The 20163-nt window shown below is 40.8% G+C and overlaps 1 protein-coding gene and 1 pseudogene across 1 annotated transcript in view; both read right to left on the minus strand.

Annotated features, from left to right (window-relative positions):
- Window positions 1–3463: 3463 nt before the first annotated feature.
- LOC147450604 (uncharacterized) lies at window positions 3464–4804 on the minus strand (annotated as a pseudogene).
- A 12549-nt stretch (window positions 4805–17353) lies between these two features.
- The window catches only part of NDP1 (Tetratricopeptide repeat (TPR)-like superfamily protein), a 140393-nt gene continuing 137583 nt past the window's right edge, over window positions 17354–20163 (minus strand). Inside the window, exon 12 of the mRNA XM_086519777.1 lies at window positions 17354–18023. Coding sequence (XP_086375903.1) covers window positions 17803–18023 — 221 coding nt within the window. The 3' untranslated portion in view covers window positions 17354–17802. The remainder of the gene's footprint in view (window positions 18024–20163) is intronic.

Raw genomic sequence — 20163 nt, forward strand, 5'->3', positions numbered from 1 at the left:
CACTCACAATCTTCCTCAGGGTTTCTAAGGTCAAAAATATATTAGGATTGTGCTATATTTGGTAAAAACATTATCTAACATATAAGCCTCAAATTTGAAGATTGTGTAGAGTCATACGGACAATCTTTCATCTCTCAACGACATAATGAGTGAAAATTCTTCTTCCAAAATTATGGAATTTATTGCAAGAGAACCAGTGAAAGCATCTTTGTCTAACAATGTGGGACTTACACGAAGGAAAAATTCCCAAAATATCCCTCAAAAATAAAAAATTCTAAAAATACTCTTGATCAATTTTAATGCATTGCTCCAAATTTTGTGTTTTTCTAACAATAGAGATCCATCTTGAAGTGTCATACTTATATATTTTTTTAGCAGTGAGCTCACAAATAGAGGCATTTGTGTCTACTTAAAATAATCCATTTTAGCTTGAGAGCCCACAATGCCACGCATCCAAAACCATAGTTTTGTCATCTTTGGTTGAGGGATAACTCATCTTCCTATCAAGAGCTGCAGAAAGAAGAGTGTTTGGAGATGTTTATGAGAGTTACAAATGGTATGAGAAATTTGGATTTTTTAAAGGGCATTGTGGGAAATTTTTGGAAAAATATGAGGGGTATTACGAGAACTTTTGGAATTTGAGGGGTACTTTGGGAATTTCCCCTTTGCAATAAGTCCTCAAATGTTAGAAAAAGATGTTTACATTGGTCTTCTTGTAGTCAATCTCACAATTTCGAAAAAGAGTTTTTCACTTGGTTTGTCAGCTCACAGTCCGTTCGCGCGCACACGCAGTTGGGATGTGAGCTCTTCCCCTACACAATCTTCACATTTTTTGGGTATTTTGGTAACTTTTTTGATAGCAAATGGACACAACCAGAGTAAACTTGAGATCCCCCTACACAATGTTCAATTTTTAAGGGTATTTTGGTATCTTTTTGTTATATCAAATGGACGGAATGAGAGGAAATGTGAGATCCTTAGCAAAAGCTTACCGACCGTCCGCAATGGGTGTCATGCGGATGACAACGTTTAGCTCGTCGACTTCAGTCTCAGGTGCACAGCCGCCATGGATTCAAGCTTCCATTATCTCATTTGTCTTGGGTTGTTTGCACAACCGCTCCGTCACATACAAGTATGCTTTATCGATGCACCCATGACAAAGAAATAGCAGTTGAAGAATTCCATGTACTTAAGATCATGTCGTTTGGTTTTGCCCTCACTATTTTCATTGCAGCTATTGATCACTTCTAACTGAAATTGGTCTGCTTTAAATGTTTCAAGCCATAGGTGAATGCCGCTTGATCCTACTGCGATCAAAAGGACTAAATAACTAATGACCACCTCCAATTATTTTGGATGGTGATGGGCACACCTTAGAACAATGTATTCACTATAGTGAAGGGATTGATGCAGAGAGTATTAGTAAAACCTCTCCCTGCACTTCTAATGTAAGTCAAAGACCTTCATTAAATGTGGGAGCTATGTAGGAGATAGTATACTAGAAAGAAGACTACGAAAGCCAGCGTGATCATCCAAAATCAGCCCACATATGCATTGGCAAGGAAGGTCTCTGAGAGCCCCCTCCAAAGTTTTTGAGCATGTTGGATGTTTGTATGTAGTCCATGTGCAATTTTTGCATTGATTGATGCATTCATGAGTTGCTCATTTACAGATCTTCTAAGGCTGCACTTGTGGGGAGCTACAAGAGGTTAGGCTACATGCTCCTTAAAGGGGTGAGAGGTAGTAGGGAAGGAACAACCTTCCTGGTGTCTGCGATTCTTAAAGTGGAGATTAGCCATCTCAACAACATAATTATAGAAGATGAGGAGTATTTATTCTTACATGATCTTGAAAAGGCTTTTGGTGTTCAACTAGATGAGTGTCTCAGCCGCATATGCACCAAGATGGAGTTCCCCCTTTATCCTACACTAGAAGCTCTAGATGACAAGCTGCTTCCATTGGGGACTCTGTTGCTGACACAATTGCGCTAGTGACAGTGGATATTCTTGTTGCAGAGCAGAGCAAATTCACGGAGGAGGAGTTCTTGCCACACAAGCCAAAGTTGTTGCCAAACAAACTCCTATCCGCCCCGATTCGCCTGGTTCGCAGAGCCCGCGCAAGGTTGATGAGAGCAAATCCTCTATCAACCTTGAAGCCACACCAACAATGGATGATGAGGATAAGCAACACTATGTAATACTAAGCATCTTCTACGTTGATAATTCAACCTTTCGCAGAGCCCCCGCAAGGTTGATGAGAGAAAATCCTCTATCAACCTTGAAGCCACACCAACAATGGATGATGAGGATAAGCAACAAGATGTAATACTAAGCATCTTCTACGTTGATAATTCAACCTTTCTTCTTTGATTTTGGTTAATTATCATTTTGCAGGATGTTTTGGACATGGACCTTTGGGCTAGCCGGAAGGGGAGAGAGCGCACGGTGTTTGGGCCTCAAGCTGCCCTAGCAAACTACATCGGCAAACTACCAATGCAAGATGTGTGCATCATTCACAAGGGTTTCTCCCCGAATGGCCATTTTGTTTTGTGGGTGCCACTTTGGGTGCTTAAGGCCGCAAGTAAACTCCTATGTTTAGCCACCATCCCTCAAACAGCCCATGTCATTATTCTTGTGAAAAAATCACTTGCAATTGCCACTTTGGCACTGGCTTCCGTGGCAAAGTCATGACACGCATAGCTCTTTGTCAAGCCCTGGGGGTTGACAGTGCCCAAGCTATAGCTGCTTCTGTACTTACATCTATTCTACCCAACGCTATAGAACGTCGAAGAGAGGTTGCAAAGCGCCTCTTGTCAAAAGATCGTTAAGCCAAATGTACAAGCTTTTAGATGCAAATTATCTCTCTTCTCCATGATCTTTGCAAAGTTCAATTTACTGTTTTGTTCATGTTCAATGACAAAGCAAACTGCTTGAAAGTTGATGTTGTACATTGAACAAAATTTGTCTAAAAAATTGCATATACTAGCTTTTTTGATACTAGTTGTGCCCTGAAACTGACATTTCATGCAATTTTCAGTGTGTCCACAAGGCATCGAGATTTGGCGCTGCAAGACTGCTGTCTCGCCAATTCTCGCTGTCTTGTGGACATCACAAATTTGTCAAGCTTTGCAAGTTTTTGGCAAATACAAAGCAAAACATTTACCTAATGGACAATTTCAAGCCAAACAAAAAAATTATTTTTCTTTGGTTGCCAGTTGATTAGCCTTTTGTACAGCTGATTAGCATCTCACCTTCAACCATTTAGCAAAATAAATGTAGACAAATAGACAATAAAATTGGACATTAAGATAACATAGAGAGACAAAAAGAGACAGGTTGTATTTGTCGCAAAGTGAAAATACATTGAGTTCTCAAGAAAACTTGAATCCAGTACAAGGGTTCCAAAGTAAATTGATTCCAATACAAAAGTTAGTTACAAAAAAAAGGTTTTGATATCAGAGATATCAGTCCTGTCTTAGGCGACGTGCAAATTGCATGTCCTTGGCCATGATTGTTACACGCTTGGCATGGATAGCACATAAGAATGTGTCTTCAAAGAGACTGATCAAATAAGCCTTTGCAGCCTCCTGAATTGATTCGAGGGAAATTGCAGACATCCAAAGCTCTGTGCTTAGCTTTGTAGCACTCTTTACATGTCTGTGCAAAAGGTGCTTTCCTAATAAGCAGGTCTGCTGTCTTCTGGTAATGCCAAATCACAGCAAACGCTCGACAAAATCGTCATGTTTTTTGAGGTCGGCGTTGTGGGGCTTCTGAGCTCCTTGTGGCTTTGCTTTTTGCGGCTTCTTGTAGAATTTTGACTTTCTACGGTGCTTGGGAGGTGGCTGGGGGGCATCTTCATCTGGATCATAATCCTCATCTTCACTGCTACGCTCATCATTGTTGTGTTGATCATAAGGCATGGCACCCATTCTTATGGGCAGTGACTTGTCGGCCAGAGTGGGGCGACCTGGGCCAGATGGCCTCGGGCCCACCATATGGTTCACTGGGATGTCCTTCCCTTCCCACGGAGCACGTTCATCGGACGTGTCCGTCTTTGTTCGATCTGGGTCAGCTAGCTCTTCAGGTTGTCGATTTGCATGCATCTTCTGCTTTCTGCACGCCTCAATGGTCTTGGAATTCTTCTTTGCAGTTTGTTTTGTCCTTGCCATCGTGAAAGTGCGTTTGGGGGCCTTCGTAGAGCTTATGCTGTTCGGTGAGGGAAGGAGTGTTATGTGTTTAAGAATTGGGGGGGGGGGGGGGGGGGTACCTCTTTATATAGGGTGGCCATATAAGGGCGGGTTCACATGGTGGAAAAGAGCCGCTAAAAGCACGAGAAAATAATCTTTTGAATTTTAAAACCACATGAAATTGGAGAACTATTCAAACACATAGAGCGAAACGTACACTTCTAAAATTGCATAAACAATCAAACAATGCAAACGCTTGATCCAAAAAAAGAGACCATCCAAATATGTAGATTTTCCATTTTCTTGACATTCTAAATACAACTACTACCGCCTGACCCAAAATTTTCCAACCCTAGTCCTTGATGCTCGCGACACTGCATGCCGTGCTGCTGGACCTTGTGAGGATCTCCAACGTTCTGAGGAACAAACATGGGCCAATCGACGCGTTTCTTTTGCCAAGCGCGATGACCTTGCACGTTCAATTGACACTTTGCGTCTAAAGGTGGTGCGATAAAACCAACTGAATATTTCCTGAAGATAGCATGAGTGCACTAAACCTCCTCCATGTCTTGTATTCTTGAAGTAGACACCCCTGGAACGATAGTGTGACTTCTCCATACCTTGCGTGCTCCAAAGATCCAATGAACCATACATGTTCATAAAATATGCGCCATGGGCATAGAGGATGTGCTGTCCAAAAAGCCACAACACATCGATGATCAAAACTAAAGCATAGTACAGACCAAGTCGGAATAGCAACAAGCACTCACCATATAGTGTGTAATGCTCGATTCACCCCATGCAATGACGACTGCCTTTGTGAACTCCACCACCAAATTTTGAAATTCTTGTCGTTGCTCACTGGTTGTGCTTGCAAGTCGTAGTATCTTCATCATCTTGTCGAATAACGCCCAAACATGTTGTCGGCTAAGCACAATACTTGCATTGCTATCATTGTCCGTTGTATACTTGCAGAGATCCTTCCATAACTCCCATCCACATTCAAATGTTGATGTTCTGGAAGCAGCACCCCTTTCCTTGGACCGAACCCTCTTCAAAAAATGCCTTGCCTTTAGTCCAATCATGGACACTGGTTGGGCCACTTCCTGAATGCTTGCATTGTTCTTCTGTGCAATAATGGAGGTGTTGGTCCCATGACAACCTATTGAATTTAAGAGCCCTTCCACTTTTGAGATAGCATCAAACGACCTCTCCGCAGGCTTCATTGTAAAGGCATAATCAATATGAAGTTTTAATAAATGATCAAAGATGCACATAAAAGCATGAAGTGTGCAAAAATGCACATTTTTGAGAGGGAAGTTAATTATAGGGTTCCATTCACCGTCTTTTGCGGCATGATTGGGATCCTCCAGCATAGGATATTGTAGAACCAAATGCTCCCACACACGTGTAATTTTTAAATTGTCATCTTCCTCTGTTTGTGCATTCCCCTTATAGCCCTTAATGCAAAATGGATAAGGATACAGAGCTTCTGCCCCTTATTTGCACCCTAGAATGCACTTGATTGTTTTCAAATCGCCACCTAAGTGCCAATCAACTTCAAACTCCCCTATGCCATCTACTTGGAGTTTTCCCTCAGCTAGCTGTGCCTTAATGACATCTGTTATCCACGGAATGTGTTCAAAAATCCAAGAAAGCACTCCATGGGTCTCTTTGGGAACCTCAATAGCACCAAACCTCCAAATTTCTTTCTCCGGCTGCATAGTGAAAGATGGTGCACAATCCTCGTTCATAGCTGTACGTTTTGCATGAAATAATGCCTCGTTCATGAGAGTAATACTTATCCTTTCTAATCTTCGTTTCTTCACAATCTGACACTCGTCTAGCTTGAGCACAAACTCCAACTTTGAGCCTAGCACTAAAAAATGTCCAAAATAACATAGGGAAAACCATAATTGGAAAAAAAAAGACTGCATTACTGTCGTCTCACCATTAGGTGGTACACCATAAAAATGTAGAATTTCCATTTGAAGCCTTCTCAAATCAACAAAAATATTATTTGACATTGAGTAAGAAAATCCCTTGTTCACCCTGTCTGCACCTACGCTTGCGTTGGTACGTTTCTTAACTCCTTTGGATTGCTTGGTAAAGATGGATGAAGGCATTATCTCCTCTATGTGCAAATAGCCTCCTATTCGAAAGTACATGTCTTCGTTCGAGGCCTTCTTAGCAAGATTGACCTTAAGTGGTATAGGAAAAACATTCTCAGTAATTCCTCTTTCCCTTAAAGCATCCTTAAGGAGACCATATAAGGCAATGCATCCCTTATTACTAATTCCAACTTCATCACAAGCCTTCTGTACATCAACATCGCTCACAAGATTTGAAAACTTTTGCATCACCTCCTTTGTGACAACATTGTTTAAATGTTCTGCATTTGGTGCTCGTAAAAGGGCTACGACATCCGATTTCTTGAGGCACAAACTTACAAAATGGATGCGATCCTCCTTCTTATGGCCACCACACAGCTCTTGGATAACATTCCTACAAGAATGAACAAAAACATTATTACAAAATTTCTACAAGAATGGACAAAAACATTACCACAGAAACACAGATTGGAGCGTAGCAAAAATGTACCTTGTAGCTGTAACCCTTTTTTTTTCTAGCACTACCATTGGGGGCTAAAGTCTCTATGGCATTGAAGCTCCTCTTACGTTCCCTTGCACCTAAGGGGGTCTTTTTAAGATACAGATCTTATCTTCAAGCTTCGCAATCTTAGCATCCTTCTCTTCCACCTGTAGCTTAAGAGTTTCCACTTCCTCCTCCGCATGAAAGATCCGTTCGCGCAATCCACTAGTGGTATGGGAAAGAAGTTGACATTGATGCAAAGACCATTGTGTACTATCAGCTCCAATAGTTGACAATCGCTTGCATTATCCAAGAAGACCTTGCTCCCCTCTACCTACATATTGTAAGAATGAAGCAAGGCTACTGAATGTTAAGTACACATTGATGGATGGATCATTAGGGTAGAGGTAACCATGCACCCAAAGGTCCACATTGGTGTGACCTGCAGCACGACGTTGTTGTGTAGTTTGCAAGTAATGACGCTTTGAGGGTGCAAAGTCCTTTGGCAACTGAACATGTAGAGAAACCGTTTTCGAACTTGACAATCTTGTTGTAGATGGGAGGTTTGTAATGTCGCCTAGCTCCATGGAAAGGAGAATAAAGCTGGCCTCAAGAAAGAGTGGAGAGCTACAGTAGAGGCATGGAGTGAAGAGCTATGGGATGGAGAGCTTTAGGAGAGATACGGAGTGGAGAGGAGAGCTATGGAGTGGAGTGCTACAGGAGAGCTACGGAGTAGAGAGGAGGGCCATGGAGTGGAGAGCCATGGGAGGGAGAGATGGATCAAAGCTATGGAGTGGACCTGCAAGAAAGAGAGGGAAGGAGGAAGCTATGGAGTGGAGAGCCAGGGGCGGGAGATCTCCAGTAAAGCTATGGAGTGGACCTGCAACAAAGAGAGGGAAGGAGGAAGTGTGTGTGCTGAAAAGTAAGAGAGAGAAGAGGGAGGGAGATGAGTGAGGGAGGGAAGGAGGTAGAGTGTGTGCTGAAAAGTAGGAGAGAGAAGAGATAGAGAGGAGTGATTTTGGAGGGAAATAAAAAAAGGTGGGAAGTTTCAAATTTTGCAGGTCTAGCTGTGAGATTTTGAGAGAGAAAATTGATTTTTGAGTATATATATAGGTCGGGGAGAACTTTTTAGTAAAAGTGAGGTTTTTTTGATTTTTTTTTGAAAAAAGTGTTTTTTTGGGCTGAGGCTATGGATGCCCTTGATGATGTGACAAAAGAAAGGGGGGGAGGGTAGTTATTGTCATAAGGACCACCACTCTTTTGGGTAGAGAGAGAATTTACCTATCCTCCCTCCTTCGCCTCTATTTCAACCTACAAAAAGCCTATGACAGCCTAAAAAAAAGCCTATGAGAATACCCTCATTCAATAGCCTTGTCTCCTAAACCACACACATTTTAGCCTTAATCCCTTAAAATTAGGGATCCTTACAAGGCCCTTTTGGGGTTCATATTTTTCCTAATGCATCATGTGTCTAAACAAGTAATATCTATAATAGCTAGTATCTAAAAAATGGCTAGGAAAATTGGATACATTCAAAGCAAGCTAGGATGTATCATTCACAAACAATAGACATATATGTTATTTTACAAGTTCTTGAAATTAATTTTCCATTTTCCAACAAGGATTTTCAAAAAATTGCATTTGAACTCATAAAACCTTTTTATTGATTCCAATAGGTTTTTGGTTTATTATCGTACTTAAAATTTTGTGAATCGTGTCGACCAGTGTGTGTCAAGGATTTTCCATGGTATTTATTTTTTTGTTGGATGTTTGAAATTTATTTTCTTGTTTTCAATCTCTACTTTGTGCTTTATGATTCATTTCAAGATTGGTTGCAATATGCAATTGTTACATAACTTCAGAAGATTGTGAGAGAAGACTTTGGGAGGAAACCAGTGTCTTTACGTTCCTTGAGACTCTCTCTCTCTCTCTCTCTCTCTCTCTCTCTCTCTCTCTCTCTCTCTTTACACCGTGCAAGCTCCATTGGCTATCGTTCTCCTCACATGGTTCATAGGTAGTACTCAATTTTCTTCCCCTCCTACTCATAGACAATAGGCTTATTTGAGCATGCAACGGAAAAAGCTCTAAATGTTTGAAAAAAGATCTAAAATAAAAGATCACAAATTTATTATCCCCTCAACGACATGAGTGAGAGGGACCCTCATAAACCTTTCTCCACACAGGCTAAACAAAATTCCATGAGTTCCTACACCATGTTGTACACCTTGTGATTGGCAATTCCAAAATGATCACCACGTTGTAGGCCCATGATTGTCTTAAGAGAGGTGACTATGAAAAGAGTAGATAATATATAAAGTGAACCCTCGATCCCATCATAAGGAAAATTACAGGGGTGAGGAAAAAATTATCAATGGAGGTACCGGGTACACTAGCCTCTAACCCTTCTGTTGTAACTGCTACCATGTAGTGATACATGACCATGTCCCTTGCATCAAAACAACGTGTGCAACATTGTTGCAAAGCCCTTGGTTTTTATGTTGGAAACCTGAAACCCTTGGTTAGATTCTAAAAAATATACTACTTAAACAACTAGGTAGATGGGTATCATCAAAGACTACCTTGCTACCAATATTGATTGTAAGCAGAGTGGTATGATGAACTTATCTACTAAACCTCGTTGGTAGTTGAGAGCTTCTTTCCTTGAAAGCACAAGTGTGAAGAGGCCAAGAAGTGACCATCAACACTTATTGAGTAGTTTGTTATGCACAAGTTGGGTTGTACCAAAAAAAAATGGTGCTTCTATAGACACAATCTGGTCTACAGACAAAATAGGAGATATGCCCAAGTTGGAATTGTATTCAGAGGTGGATCATTTAAGCAATCATATCTCTCCATTGAGAGTAGGATTCTCACTTGATAGGTAGACCATGCATGTCTATTACAAAATCAAATCATCATATGTAGTGCATGCATTTTATACATAGAACCAACGATATAAATAAATAAATAAATAAATAAATAAATAAATAAATAAAAATATATATATAGTGCCTACAAACATAGTCATATGCAACAAGAGAAAGAAAATATGGTGCATGCAAACAAGAGATAGGCAAACCAAATGTCTGCTACAAAATCAAATCATTATCTGCAATGCATGCACCTTGTACATAAAACCAATGATATATATAGTGCCCACATACGCAGACATATGCAACAAGAGAAAGCAAATATACCAGCCTCAATTCTATTGATTAAAAGAGTAAATCTATGTGTAACTCCTCCAGAAGCTTGAATAAGAGAATTATCAATAAAAATCAGTGGAAACAAACAAGATTTTACCTATTTTGAAGAATCTTGCGACTCCACTGCATGTGAATACCACCTTACTTTAGATCCTATGACTTGATGATTATCAAGTAGCAAAGTGACCGACAATTGGCAACGATGTCCTTGACAAAGTATCTTGCATCATAGCGGAAGCATAAAAACTGCTTGGGTGGAATGAAGTCTCCCGTATTGGGATGGCTTGTATTAAGCTCATATAAAAAGATTTATGATCCCTTTGAAGTTGGCTACATGAATTGACTCAATGGTTTTATCCAATACCATTAAGTACCTTGCACTATCCATAATTGACATTGATACAACACAATTCGACCTTGTCATATGAACTAGTATCGTAATAATTCCAATGCCCCAGTCCCAAGTGTCGTGTCATAGATCCTAAATCAATGAGCAGGGCATTGGGATGGGATTGAATCCATGCTTCTTGTTATGGCATTCAAAGCACCTTGTGCCCGAGTCATCGCAAAATCCAACAGCCAATGCTCGCTTGAGAGTGAATCTTAATTTGATTGTGAAGTGCTTGCTTGGTCTGGTGCATTGTCATGGATTATGATATCCTTAAGAGTGATTTTAGATACCCTGCAAAACCCATTGGCTTGGTTCATGCCACCACCTAGTGAAAGACCGATCATACACACTCACAACTTTTCCCCAAGTTTGTATGCTGATAGCATATCTCAAACTTTGGAAGCTGCGATTTCATATCCATAAAATTGAATCCTTGCTTCACATACTGATAACGCACTAATGAACCTTGGTTGGGTGTCTAGGCTTGGAGCATTTTTACGCCTCTTGAGAGACACACATGCCATGCATGATAAAAATTGCAAGCGTCAAGCCATAATAGCCAACAACATCGCCAAAACAAGCCACTTTGGATCTAAAACAACATTATCAAAACAAGTGGGCTCTATATCTGGCACAATCATTTCCTTATATGCACAATGACAAGCCACATACATAGCATAAGTCAATCTCTCCACAAGATTCCTTACTCTTCTAGATATAGTGGTCCAAGAGCTACCAAGGCCCCTATTGTTTGTGTACATCCTTTGTCCACATGGAGTCTTAATAGAGGATATATCATACTCCTCAAGACTTGTTGTAAGCCACTTATTTCCAGCAATACACAATGCTCCTCAATGGAGAAAAAGGACATGCTTTAATGTAGTGCTAGCAATACTCCATGCGCCAAAATCTGTGTGGATTTTTGATACCATCTCATGGAAACTAGAGGCACCATAGGAAGTTGGATGTGTCTGCAACTAACTCTTTTGCTGATATAAAAATGCTTAGAAGGAAGGAGCTCCAAAGGTGAAAAAGGAACCCCAAATCAAGCTGCGACAATGCAACCTACGATGAATAGTTTTCTTGATGCATGAAATCGATACGCCATGAGAAGAAGAAGAAGAAGAAGAAGAAGAGAATTTTAACGTCGTAGGAAACTATCCCGAGAGAGAGAGAGAGAGAGAGAGAGAGAGAGAGAGAGAGAGAGAGAGAGAGAGAGAGAGAGAGAGAGAGAGAGAGAGAGAGAGAGAGAGAGAGAGAACTTGAAGAAACAATCTTGCCAAAACACACAATGTTGGCACTGCCTCACAAGAGCAACTTCAGTTTCTTAGCTCTACATTCCCTCTTCCAGTTCCCTCTTAAAGAACATGCTGAGTTCAAGACTTGTAGAATAGATATTGGTCTCTTGACATTGTTCCTACGATGTTAAAAACTCTTGTGTGTGTGCGCGTGCGCGAACGTAATAAGAGGTAACTAAAATAACCTTTCTATCACCCAAGTGTGGTAAATTGGTTATCCCAATTTCCCCCGGAGTATCAGGTCTTGAGTTCAAGACTTGAGGGTTCTGTATATAGGGATCAAAAAGGAAATTTTGGTGCACATAGGTGACTTCTTCCTAGTACTAGTAGTGAATCCCTTGGGTCTACGCACTAACCATTAGCATTGTGTTTAAACGTATGAACCCGTCTACAACCAATTATATTCTTTCGTTTGATAAGGGCATAAAACCCTACATCCCATTGGCATCGAGAGTAGTCATCTCCTCCCCTCGTTCTTAGCCTCAATTTTAGCTCGATCACTTTAGATCTCTAACATCCTCCTCAAAACAAGTGGGCTCTACATCCGGCACAATCTTTGCATTATATGGACAATGTCAAGCCACATAGCTGGCATAAAGTAATCTTTGGTTTCCTTACTCTCCTAGAAATGGTGGTCCAAGATCACTTATAAGTGTCCTATTTTTTGCATGCACCCTTCTTGCACATGGAGTCTTAATAGAGGGTATACCAAACTCCTTATCAAGACTTGCTTAGAGACATAAGTTACTATAATCATGACTTGAAATCAAATTTGGCATCATCAACTTTTCCTTTCCCTTTCCTTGACGAGCAGTTTACTTAAAACCTACGACTATCACACCTGCCATATTCTTTAAATCAACCCCACGATCACCTGTTATAGCATCATAATAACTCTCTTAATTAATCCAAAACCATAGCCTTGCTCACCCTTACTTGATGCGTGAGAGGCTTATAACATTTGTGCCCTTTTTAATCAAGGGTATTGCCAACAAACACACATTCTTCAAGTTTCAGATCACTTATGTAGCACATGCCTATAACCAATGCATCGTAACATTTCAAGGTGTGTCAAATCATGTTTTTGCAAGAGAAGTTCTTCTCAATGCCCTAGACCTGTGTGAAGCAACAGAGTGGTGTAAATATAACACCCCTTCTCAGCACCTAATGCTGAATAAACTGCATGAAGTTGAAGATGTGAGACAAATGAGGAAGATGTCTGTGCAATGTTTGCAGCAACAGTCTAGGGTGTCCCAAACCTCTGAGAGATCTCCATGGTAAAGTGCAGTCACGAGCAGTGTAGCAAATTGTTATACTCCGCCCATATAGGGTGAAGATACTACGTGTGAAGGTCCCGAACTGAGTGTGAACATAACTCCTTGTCGTGAAAGAAGTGCCAATAGACCTTCAAGTGTCCTGCCCAATAGGATCTATGGTGTCTGTAGTCAAACTGTCTGGAGAAAGTAAGGAAGCCCAAGAACTGTCATGAGTATAACTGGAAGCTTGTCAATGCATGAACCTGCAACCAAGTGTGGCCAGATGGCTAAGCTATGTAAAACTCCAAGATGGCAAGATGTAGCAATCTATACCGTAAATGTCTCCTAAAACAAGGAAAGCCATAGCAATCTGCGATGTGAAGATCCTCTGAGAAGAGGAAAGGCCAAACCAATCTGTCTGCGCCATCTTGCCTTTATCTCGGCCTCCAATCCTCCGGTGTGAAACAAAATAGAATACGCGCCAACATCACCACCAAACCGCATCTCGGTGTGGCTCTCAATGTAAATGAGCTGAGAGTGGCTCTCTGCCCAGGTCGCGGGATAATTCTACTGTAAGGTTATTAAGGGTGAGTGTAAGCAACTCTGAGTGTAAGGTTATCAAGGGTGAGTGTAAGCAACTCTGAAGGTAGCAATCTAGATGATCAGGAGTGTAGAAGAGCAACTACACTACCATCCAAGCCAAGCTGTGGGTGACTCCGAATGTAGTTGCGTACTCGCATCTTGCGATTAAAACTCTCCAAGAGAGTCCAAAGCACTGAAATCCCACTCCAGTCTATAGATCCAAGCAATGAACCTGTCCAAGAAGATATCCAAGATCCTCTCCCTAAGTCCATGTAGATGCTCTTGTGTAAGCAAGTGATTTGACGTGTCGAGGTCAAATGGTAAGTGTCTGTCTACCCAAGATGGTGGTGTCTTTTCTAGGAATGTCATGATCGCATATGCCATGAGCATGGCCATATCTCCTGTGAACTTTGATGAGTGCATAGGTGTGTCTATAGCAAACCGCAAGTCATCACCCCCTCTGGAGTGCACAACCGCCAAATTATGGCTGGAATGAATTTCCCAAGGATCATATCCCTGTAGATGATCAAGACAATGTCGAAACTGCTGTGTACTGCAACAGTCATCGAGAAACCGCACGGACCACAATCAGATGGTGTCTTGGTAGGAGGTAACTTCATCCTCTGTGAAAAACACAAACCATGTGACCGCTGTGCACCCATAAACGCAACTACAAGGTGCTGAAAATGTTGCTGTCTAGCGATTTTCAGCGTGCTCATATGCTCCCAACAAGGTCCAAAGCGGTGCAAAGGGTCTGGGGAGGGTGGGGAATCAATGTCACAACCCGAAGTGGATTGAAAATAGAGAAAAAACAGCAGATATGTATGGATGAAATCAGTGGTATATGGAGAGGGTGAGGGCGGGCAAGGCACCAAATGCCAGGCCGGATAGTAGGCAAGATCCAAGATGGGTGGAAACTAGCGCTCCCCCTCTCAACCTAAAAACGCAGGTGCCCGAGCCTCAAAAGACAAGGGTAGCCTCCAAAGACGCTAGGTGCTCCAACAAAAAACGCAGATGGAAGCAAAAAAATGCAAATGGAGGGAGGGGGTTTACCATGATGAAAAGGGTCCCAGACCCTAGCGCTAGTGGAGAAAGCAACATATCTAATTAGTTCTTGAAAAAACGCAAGTGACATAGCATTCCATCGTGAGAAACACTGTCCAACTGATGGTGTCACCCCCTCTCACAAATATCGATGGCCGATTGTCCTCTTGGGAGAAGAACCTCATGCTGATGATGTACATGGTCTCATGACCATGGAAAGCTCACTATTGATACCAGACATGAGTGCGCATGTGCGAAAGTGAGAGAGGAGAGAGAGACACAGACACAAACACTAGATGTGAAAGAGGGGGTGATCAACCCCCTTGACTACCAATGTATAAGACTTGTACAATGTTATGTCAGACTATATGAAATGGGTACCCCCTTAAATCCATGTATAGGAGGGCCCAAGGTGGGCGCCTAGCTCAAGTGGACGATTGGCCCCAAACTCGAGCGATTGGACAAGTTACAATCTAGACTATGGGTGGCCATCCCAGAGGCCATCCTAGAGCCACTAGTGGTACAAAGAAGTGCTTGCCTAAGAGGGGTGTAAATCTAGCACCAATAACAATGAGGCATATTCTTCTCATTCAACCTTGCTCATAATAGTGGCAGTCCTTTTCACAATGTAACAACCATAGAGACTGCTTCAACCCAATAATAACAAGGCATATTCTTTTCATTCAATGTTGCTTTTGCTTATGCAATGTGCGAGTTCTTCCAACACTATTAAATTGCAGAATATACATGTATAAAATTGCCTATGAATTTTGTATTTTTTCAAGCGAACTCATTGGAGAAGTACTCGTCCCCTCCATCTAACCTCATGCACTATACATACTTCCATGCTATTTTCAATTATGGCCTTGAAATTTTGAGAGTGATTAACACCTCACTTTCCTACTTTCTTGTTTGGTTATTAATTAAGATGACATAAAATCTGCATCCACCCATAAATAAAAGTCTTCACAAGACCCATATATCAAAATGCACTAACTTTAACACAATTTTGCTAACAAGCTTCTCACAAGGAAAGGGTGACCTTATCTACTTCTCAAAATAACAAGCTTCACAAACCTTATGTATTTCAAACAAACTTTTGACTCTGCAATGTTTTCAACCTTTGTATATTTGCATGTTCCACCATGTGCTTATACAAACTATCACTCTCTACTAAAAATTCTAAACCTTTGAAAAAACATGGCGACTTTCACCTAAATCAATCTACGTCAAGAATGAACATGCTGCCTACTTTCTTACCTCATCTAATGAGCATTCTAATCTCCTTGTACTCTTTCTAGATATTGACCATTTGAATTGTACATAACTTACAAACCCTACCCACTATTTACCCAATAGTCACCAAGTTCTTTGTAATATTTAACACATGCAATGCATCATTCAAATACTTCACTTTACCCTCTTCTCAAGGATAATGGCACATTCTATGTATACACAATAGGATGTGCTACATCATCCCCAACATCCCCAATCCCTCCATAGTTATTTTTCTACCTTCTTTATGGAAAATCATATTCGAAATGGTTGACTTGAATGTGCCAATACCCCTACCATTGTTATTTTCATGATCTCTGCCAATTCCCTTGTCTCAAAATTTTGCTCTATCACTTGCATTGTCTTTGATTGCCATACATATGTTGGTTGCCTTGATTTTAGTTACCACGTCCACCTCCTTGACCCACACCACATCTCCTACCCATACCTCTACGATAATAAAACACCTATTAAAAATCACCCCCATGAAAATTCTCCTTTACCATTGTTCTTCTCTTCCACAATCAAAAGACATAAGATCTATAAAACCCAAAAGAGTAGATGTCTTGAATCGCTTATACACTCATTTTATTCCACACAAGCATGCTTCTGTCCCCTAATTATCATGAGCCATGGGACCAATAGATGCAAATAATTCACATAAGTTCTTAATATTTGAGACGAGCCTTTTCTCTTCAATGCAAGCTCCTCTTCACTAGAGTTCCTTGTCTTATTGTTGGCTAAATCTAGTGAGAGCAAATTATTCGACGCCTCCTTAGGGGAATTGGTATCATGTATATGCCCGATTATGATAAGCTACACACTAACATATAACCAATATATGACCTTAGTTCCAATATTCAAAGGACTTCACTTATTGAGTAGGATTCTCCTTAAGCAACACGCAACTCTAATGCATCTTCCACTTACCTTCAATATAGTCCCGGTTGCCTTTTACCCATCAAAAATTACGAAAACATTAGTAACTAAAAATATTCAATAAACATATAGATTGCAAGGGTTGTAGAGCCCACATCACTCGAATAGCAAGCCATCTTACGAAATACCGTTGTAGGTATATCTCAAGCAATAACAATTTCTTTCAAGATTGTAGGGATATCTCAAGCAATAACAATTTCTTTCAAGATTTTGCAAGGAAGCTGAATTTGCAAGCATTGAGAAAGTGAGTGAATGAAATGTAGTGTACTCAAAAGATTACGTAAAACAAGCAAGTTTCCTAACAATTAAAAGCTATGTAAAATTGCAAATGATATTAAGTAGTGCAACATTGTAAAGCTTGACATCTAAATAGTAGACAAAACTATGTGAGATCGTGAAGCTACGATGATGATTCAATGGACAAAATGTCGATTTAATCACCATTCAAATCGATTGTACTCTACACAATCTAATCATGTTTATACATAATGCCCTTCAATGGAGAAAAAGGACATATGCTTTTACATGAGGTATAATATATATATGTGTGTGTGTATGTACGTGCATACGTAAAAACATAAATATACATAATGTACATATATATATATATATATATACACACACACACACACACACACATGTATGTATGTGTACGTATACATATGGGTGAAATCATGTATTGGTGGTGGTACCCTTTACAATAGGTGGGATTTGGTAAAATTTTTACAATCAATCTCAAAACTTCTCGGACTTTCTACTTGTAGATTCTATTTTACAAAAGCTATCCATTGATATAATTATGCTGGTCTATTTAATGTGTAAAACATGAAATTGGGTTTGTGAAGTGCTACCAATGATCAGCAAGACCAAGGAGTCTCTCAAAACTGTGGGGGCGCAAGAGCAGTAGGGGGAAATAATTTACACCAGTGCAAGCAGGTGTAGACAAGGCTATGGCAGAGAGAGAGAGAGAGAGAGAGAGAGAGAGAGAGGACCTGTTACCTTGTTTATCTTGACATCTATACAACAAGACATGTTATATATAGAACACCCTCTCAAGTCTAACATCTACAACACTGCTTTTCCCTTTGCTCTCTTTCATTACCTCATCTTTGCTTTCTCCAGCAAGAAGCCTATTTAAATATCCAAGTTCCGGTAGGGGTCTCGAATTCTTCCAGGTTGCCTCTACCCAATCTCTTAGTTTTTGGACTTCGCTACGCCGATATTGAGCTGGCGCTAGAGCCACACCTAACCGAGCTGCATGAACAGAAACAACCGGGAGAGTTAGCCCAGATGCATGCATATCCACATTGTTCTTCTGTAATATGGTGGAAAAAAGTAAAAGGAAATTGCATTTCTTTTCTCACACTCGTTTTTCTTTTCTTTCTTTGTTGTGTTTTATTAGTAGCCATGAACATGATAGATGGAGTGCTTCAAACTACATCATGTACAAGATGCAGATGAGTCCATTCTCAAGGAGAAAATATGTACTCCACTATCTAACAGGATCCTATAGACATTCACAAACACTCAAGGAAAGCTTAGAGGTTTGTAAGAGTTTCTCGCCATTACGAGATTGCTGAAAGAAAATTCATGGGAGGCTGGCAGTTGAAGCAGCACCCTCCAAAGCCAAGAATTAACACTGCTTGAGTTTGCATCTACCAAAGGAGCAATCCAAAAATTATTCAGAGGTCTACAAATCCGTTCAAAAAAAAAAAACGTGAGGATGACTACGAGGATATCTGGTGAAAAGATTCACAGGATCTTAGGCAATATGATAACAAATGCAGAGTCTCTTGCTGAGCTGAACATTGGATGCAACGAGCACCGGCGTTTCTAGTTTAATACAAGTTTAATACCTATACCCACAAGGCAATGGAAGAACAAAAACCTTCCTTTGGGAGGAAGAGTGTTCGTCCAAATTCTAAAAAGGTGCTTTTCCAACCAGCTAGTACACTTCCGCGTATGCCGTAACTTATCACATTGGTCAGGGGCCCATGTAGTCCAGCATAAATATGATAAGCAGTGGCCTGTGATTATGCTAGATCTTATAATCACCAATCATTTTCCCTTTGTGCACCTAAAGTATGGGTGCTGATAGACGAGGACAGGGATAACATGCCTTTAGTGGGGGTAATACATACCCAATCTAAACCATTGTTACTGGAAACAGTGCATGACACCATTAGAATAAGCGGCACCCACAACCATGATTATATTATCCCATGGGAAGCAAAAGTGTGGCATCTCTATTGCGAAGCCTCCTTGCCATTTGAAAGGTACACTGGTACAACATAAGTCCTCATCAAACACACAAGGTGGTCTCTCCCAGCTCAAGCCTCACCTTCTGGGAATTACAAGCACTTGTCAACCCAAAAAGATGGATTGTAGAGCTTAGGGCTTGGAATTACGAGCAATTGCCAACCAAGCCAGCCAAGAGACACAAAACACCACTCTGTGAACCAAGAACACTCACTCTCTCAATCCCAAGAACAACCCAAAACTCCATTGTCTGAACCTTCCTATGCCTCCCATTGACTACAGACACCACCTTGCTAAAATCTCTTACCTTCTCCCTTAAGACTCCATTCCACGACACCTTCAGCTACCTCATAGACAAGCATAATAATCCCTAATTCAATCCTCAACACACCAGAGAGAGAAGGGTGGGATTTCACAGTACACCTCCATGAACCCCGTTGCCTTCTTCTTCAAAAGCACTCAAAGTGCTTATCTGGACAAAGCAAGCATCCCCCAGATTGACACTCATGAAATCAAGTGACGTGGAAATTTCACCCTTTTTGACTCATAAAATGCCTTTTTTTTTTTTTGGTTTGCGACAATTTTCCACCGTTAAAGAGCATTTTTGACCAAAAATGGGCAAACCAGATAGCGAAATTCTCAAATAGACTGGGAATGCCAGAGTCCACACATTGTCATGGCACAAGCTGCTTTCAAGGTGTGGATGGTGGCAACCAGTTAGTTGGGGAACGTTAGCAGGTCGTCGTTATCTTCCGAGTGTTGCATTGCTTGGTGCTGAAGAAGTTTCCATAAAGATTTACGTGTTCCTCTCTGGATCTTCGTCTCTTACCTTTCCATCTCAGCCCCATTTACATGTATCTTTTCCCTTGTCTCGTTCCTTAGGTTTTCACCTCAGCTTTGCTTTCCCTAGAGACCTTGAGGGTTTTTTCATGCATACTATAGACTCGTGGTCAGCTCCAGAAGACAATGTAACCATCAGCTCCGTCATGGATGCCACTGACTAAATACTAGGGCATCCCCACTAATGTCAACAATGAGCGTCGAACTAGGTATCGAAATATACTACCCCACTAATGTCATCAGTTTCTACCATGAGAATAGAGACGGAGGGTAGACTCTAGAGACAAATCCATGA

The sequence above is a fragment of the Adiantum capillus-veneris genome, chromosome 9 (assembly GCF_014529385.1).
Source record: "Adiantum capillus-veneris isolate H3 chromosome 9, ASM1452938v2, whole genome shotgun sequence".
Classification (NCBI taxonomy): Eukaryota; Viridiplantae; Streptophyta; class Polypodiopsida; order Polypodiales; family Pteridaceae; genus Adiantum; species Adiantum capillus-veneris.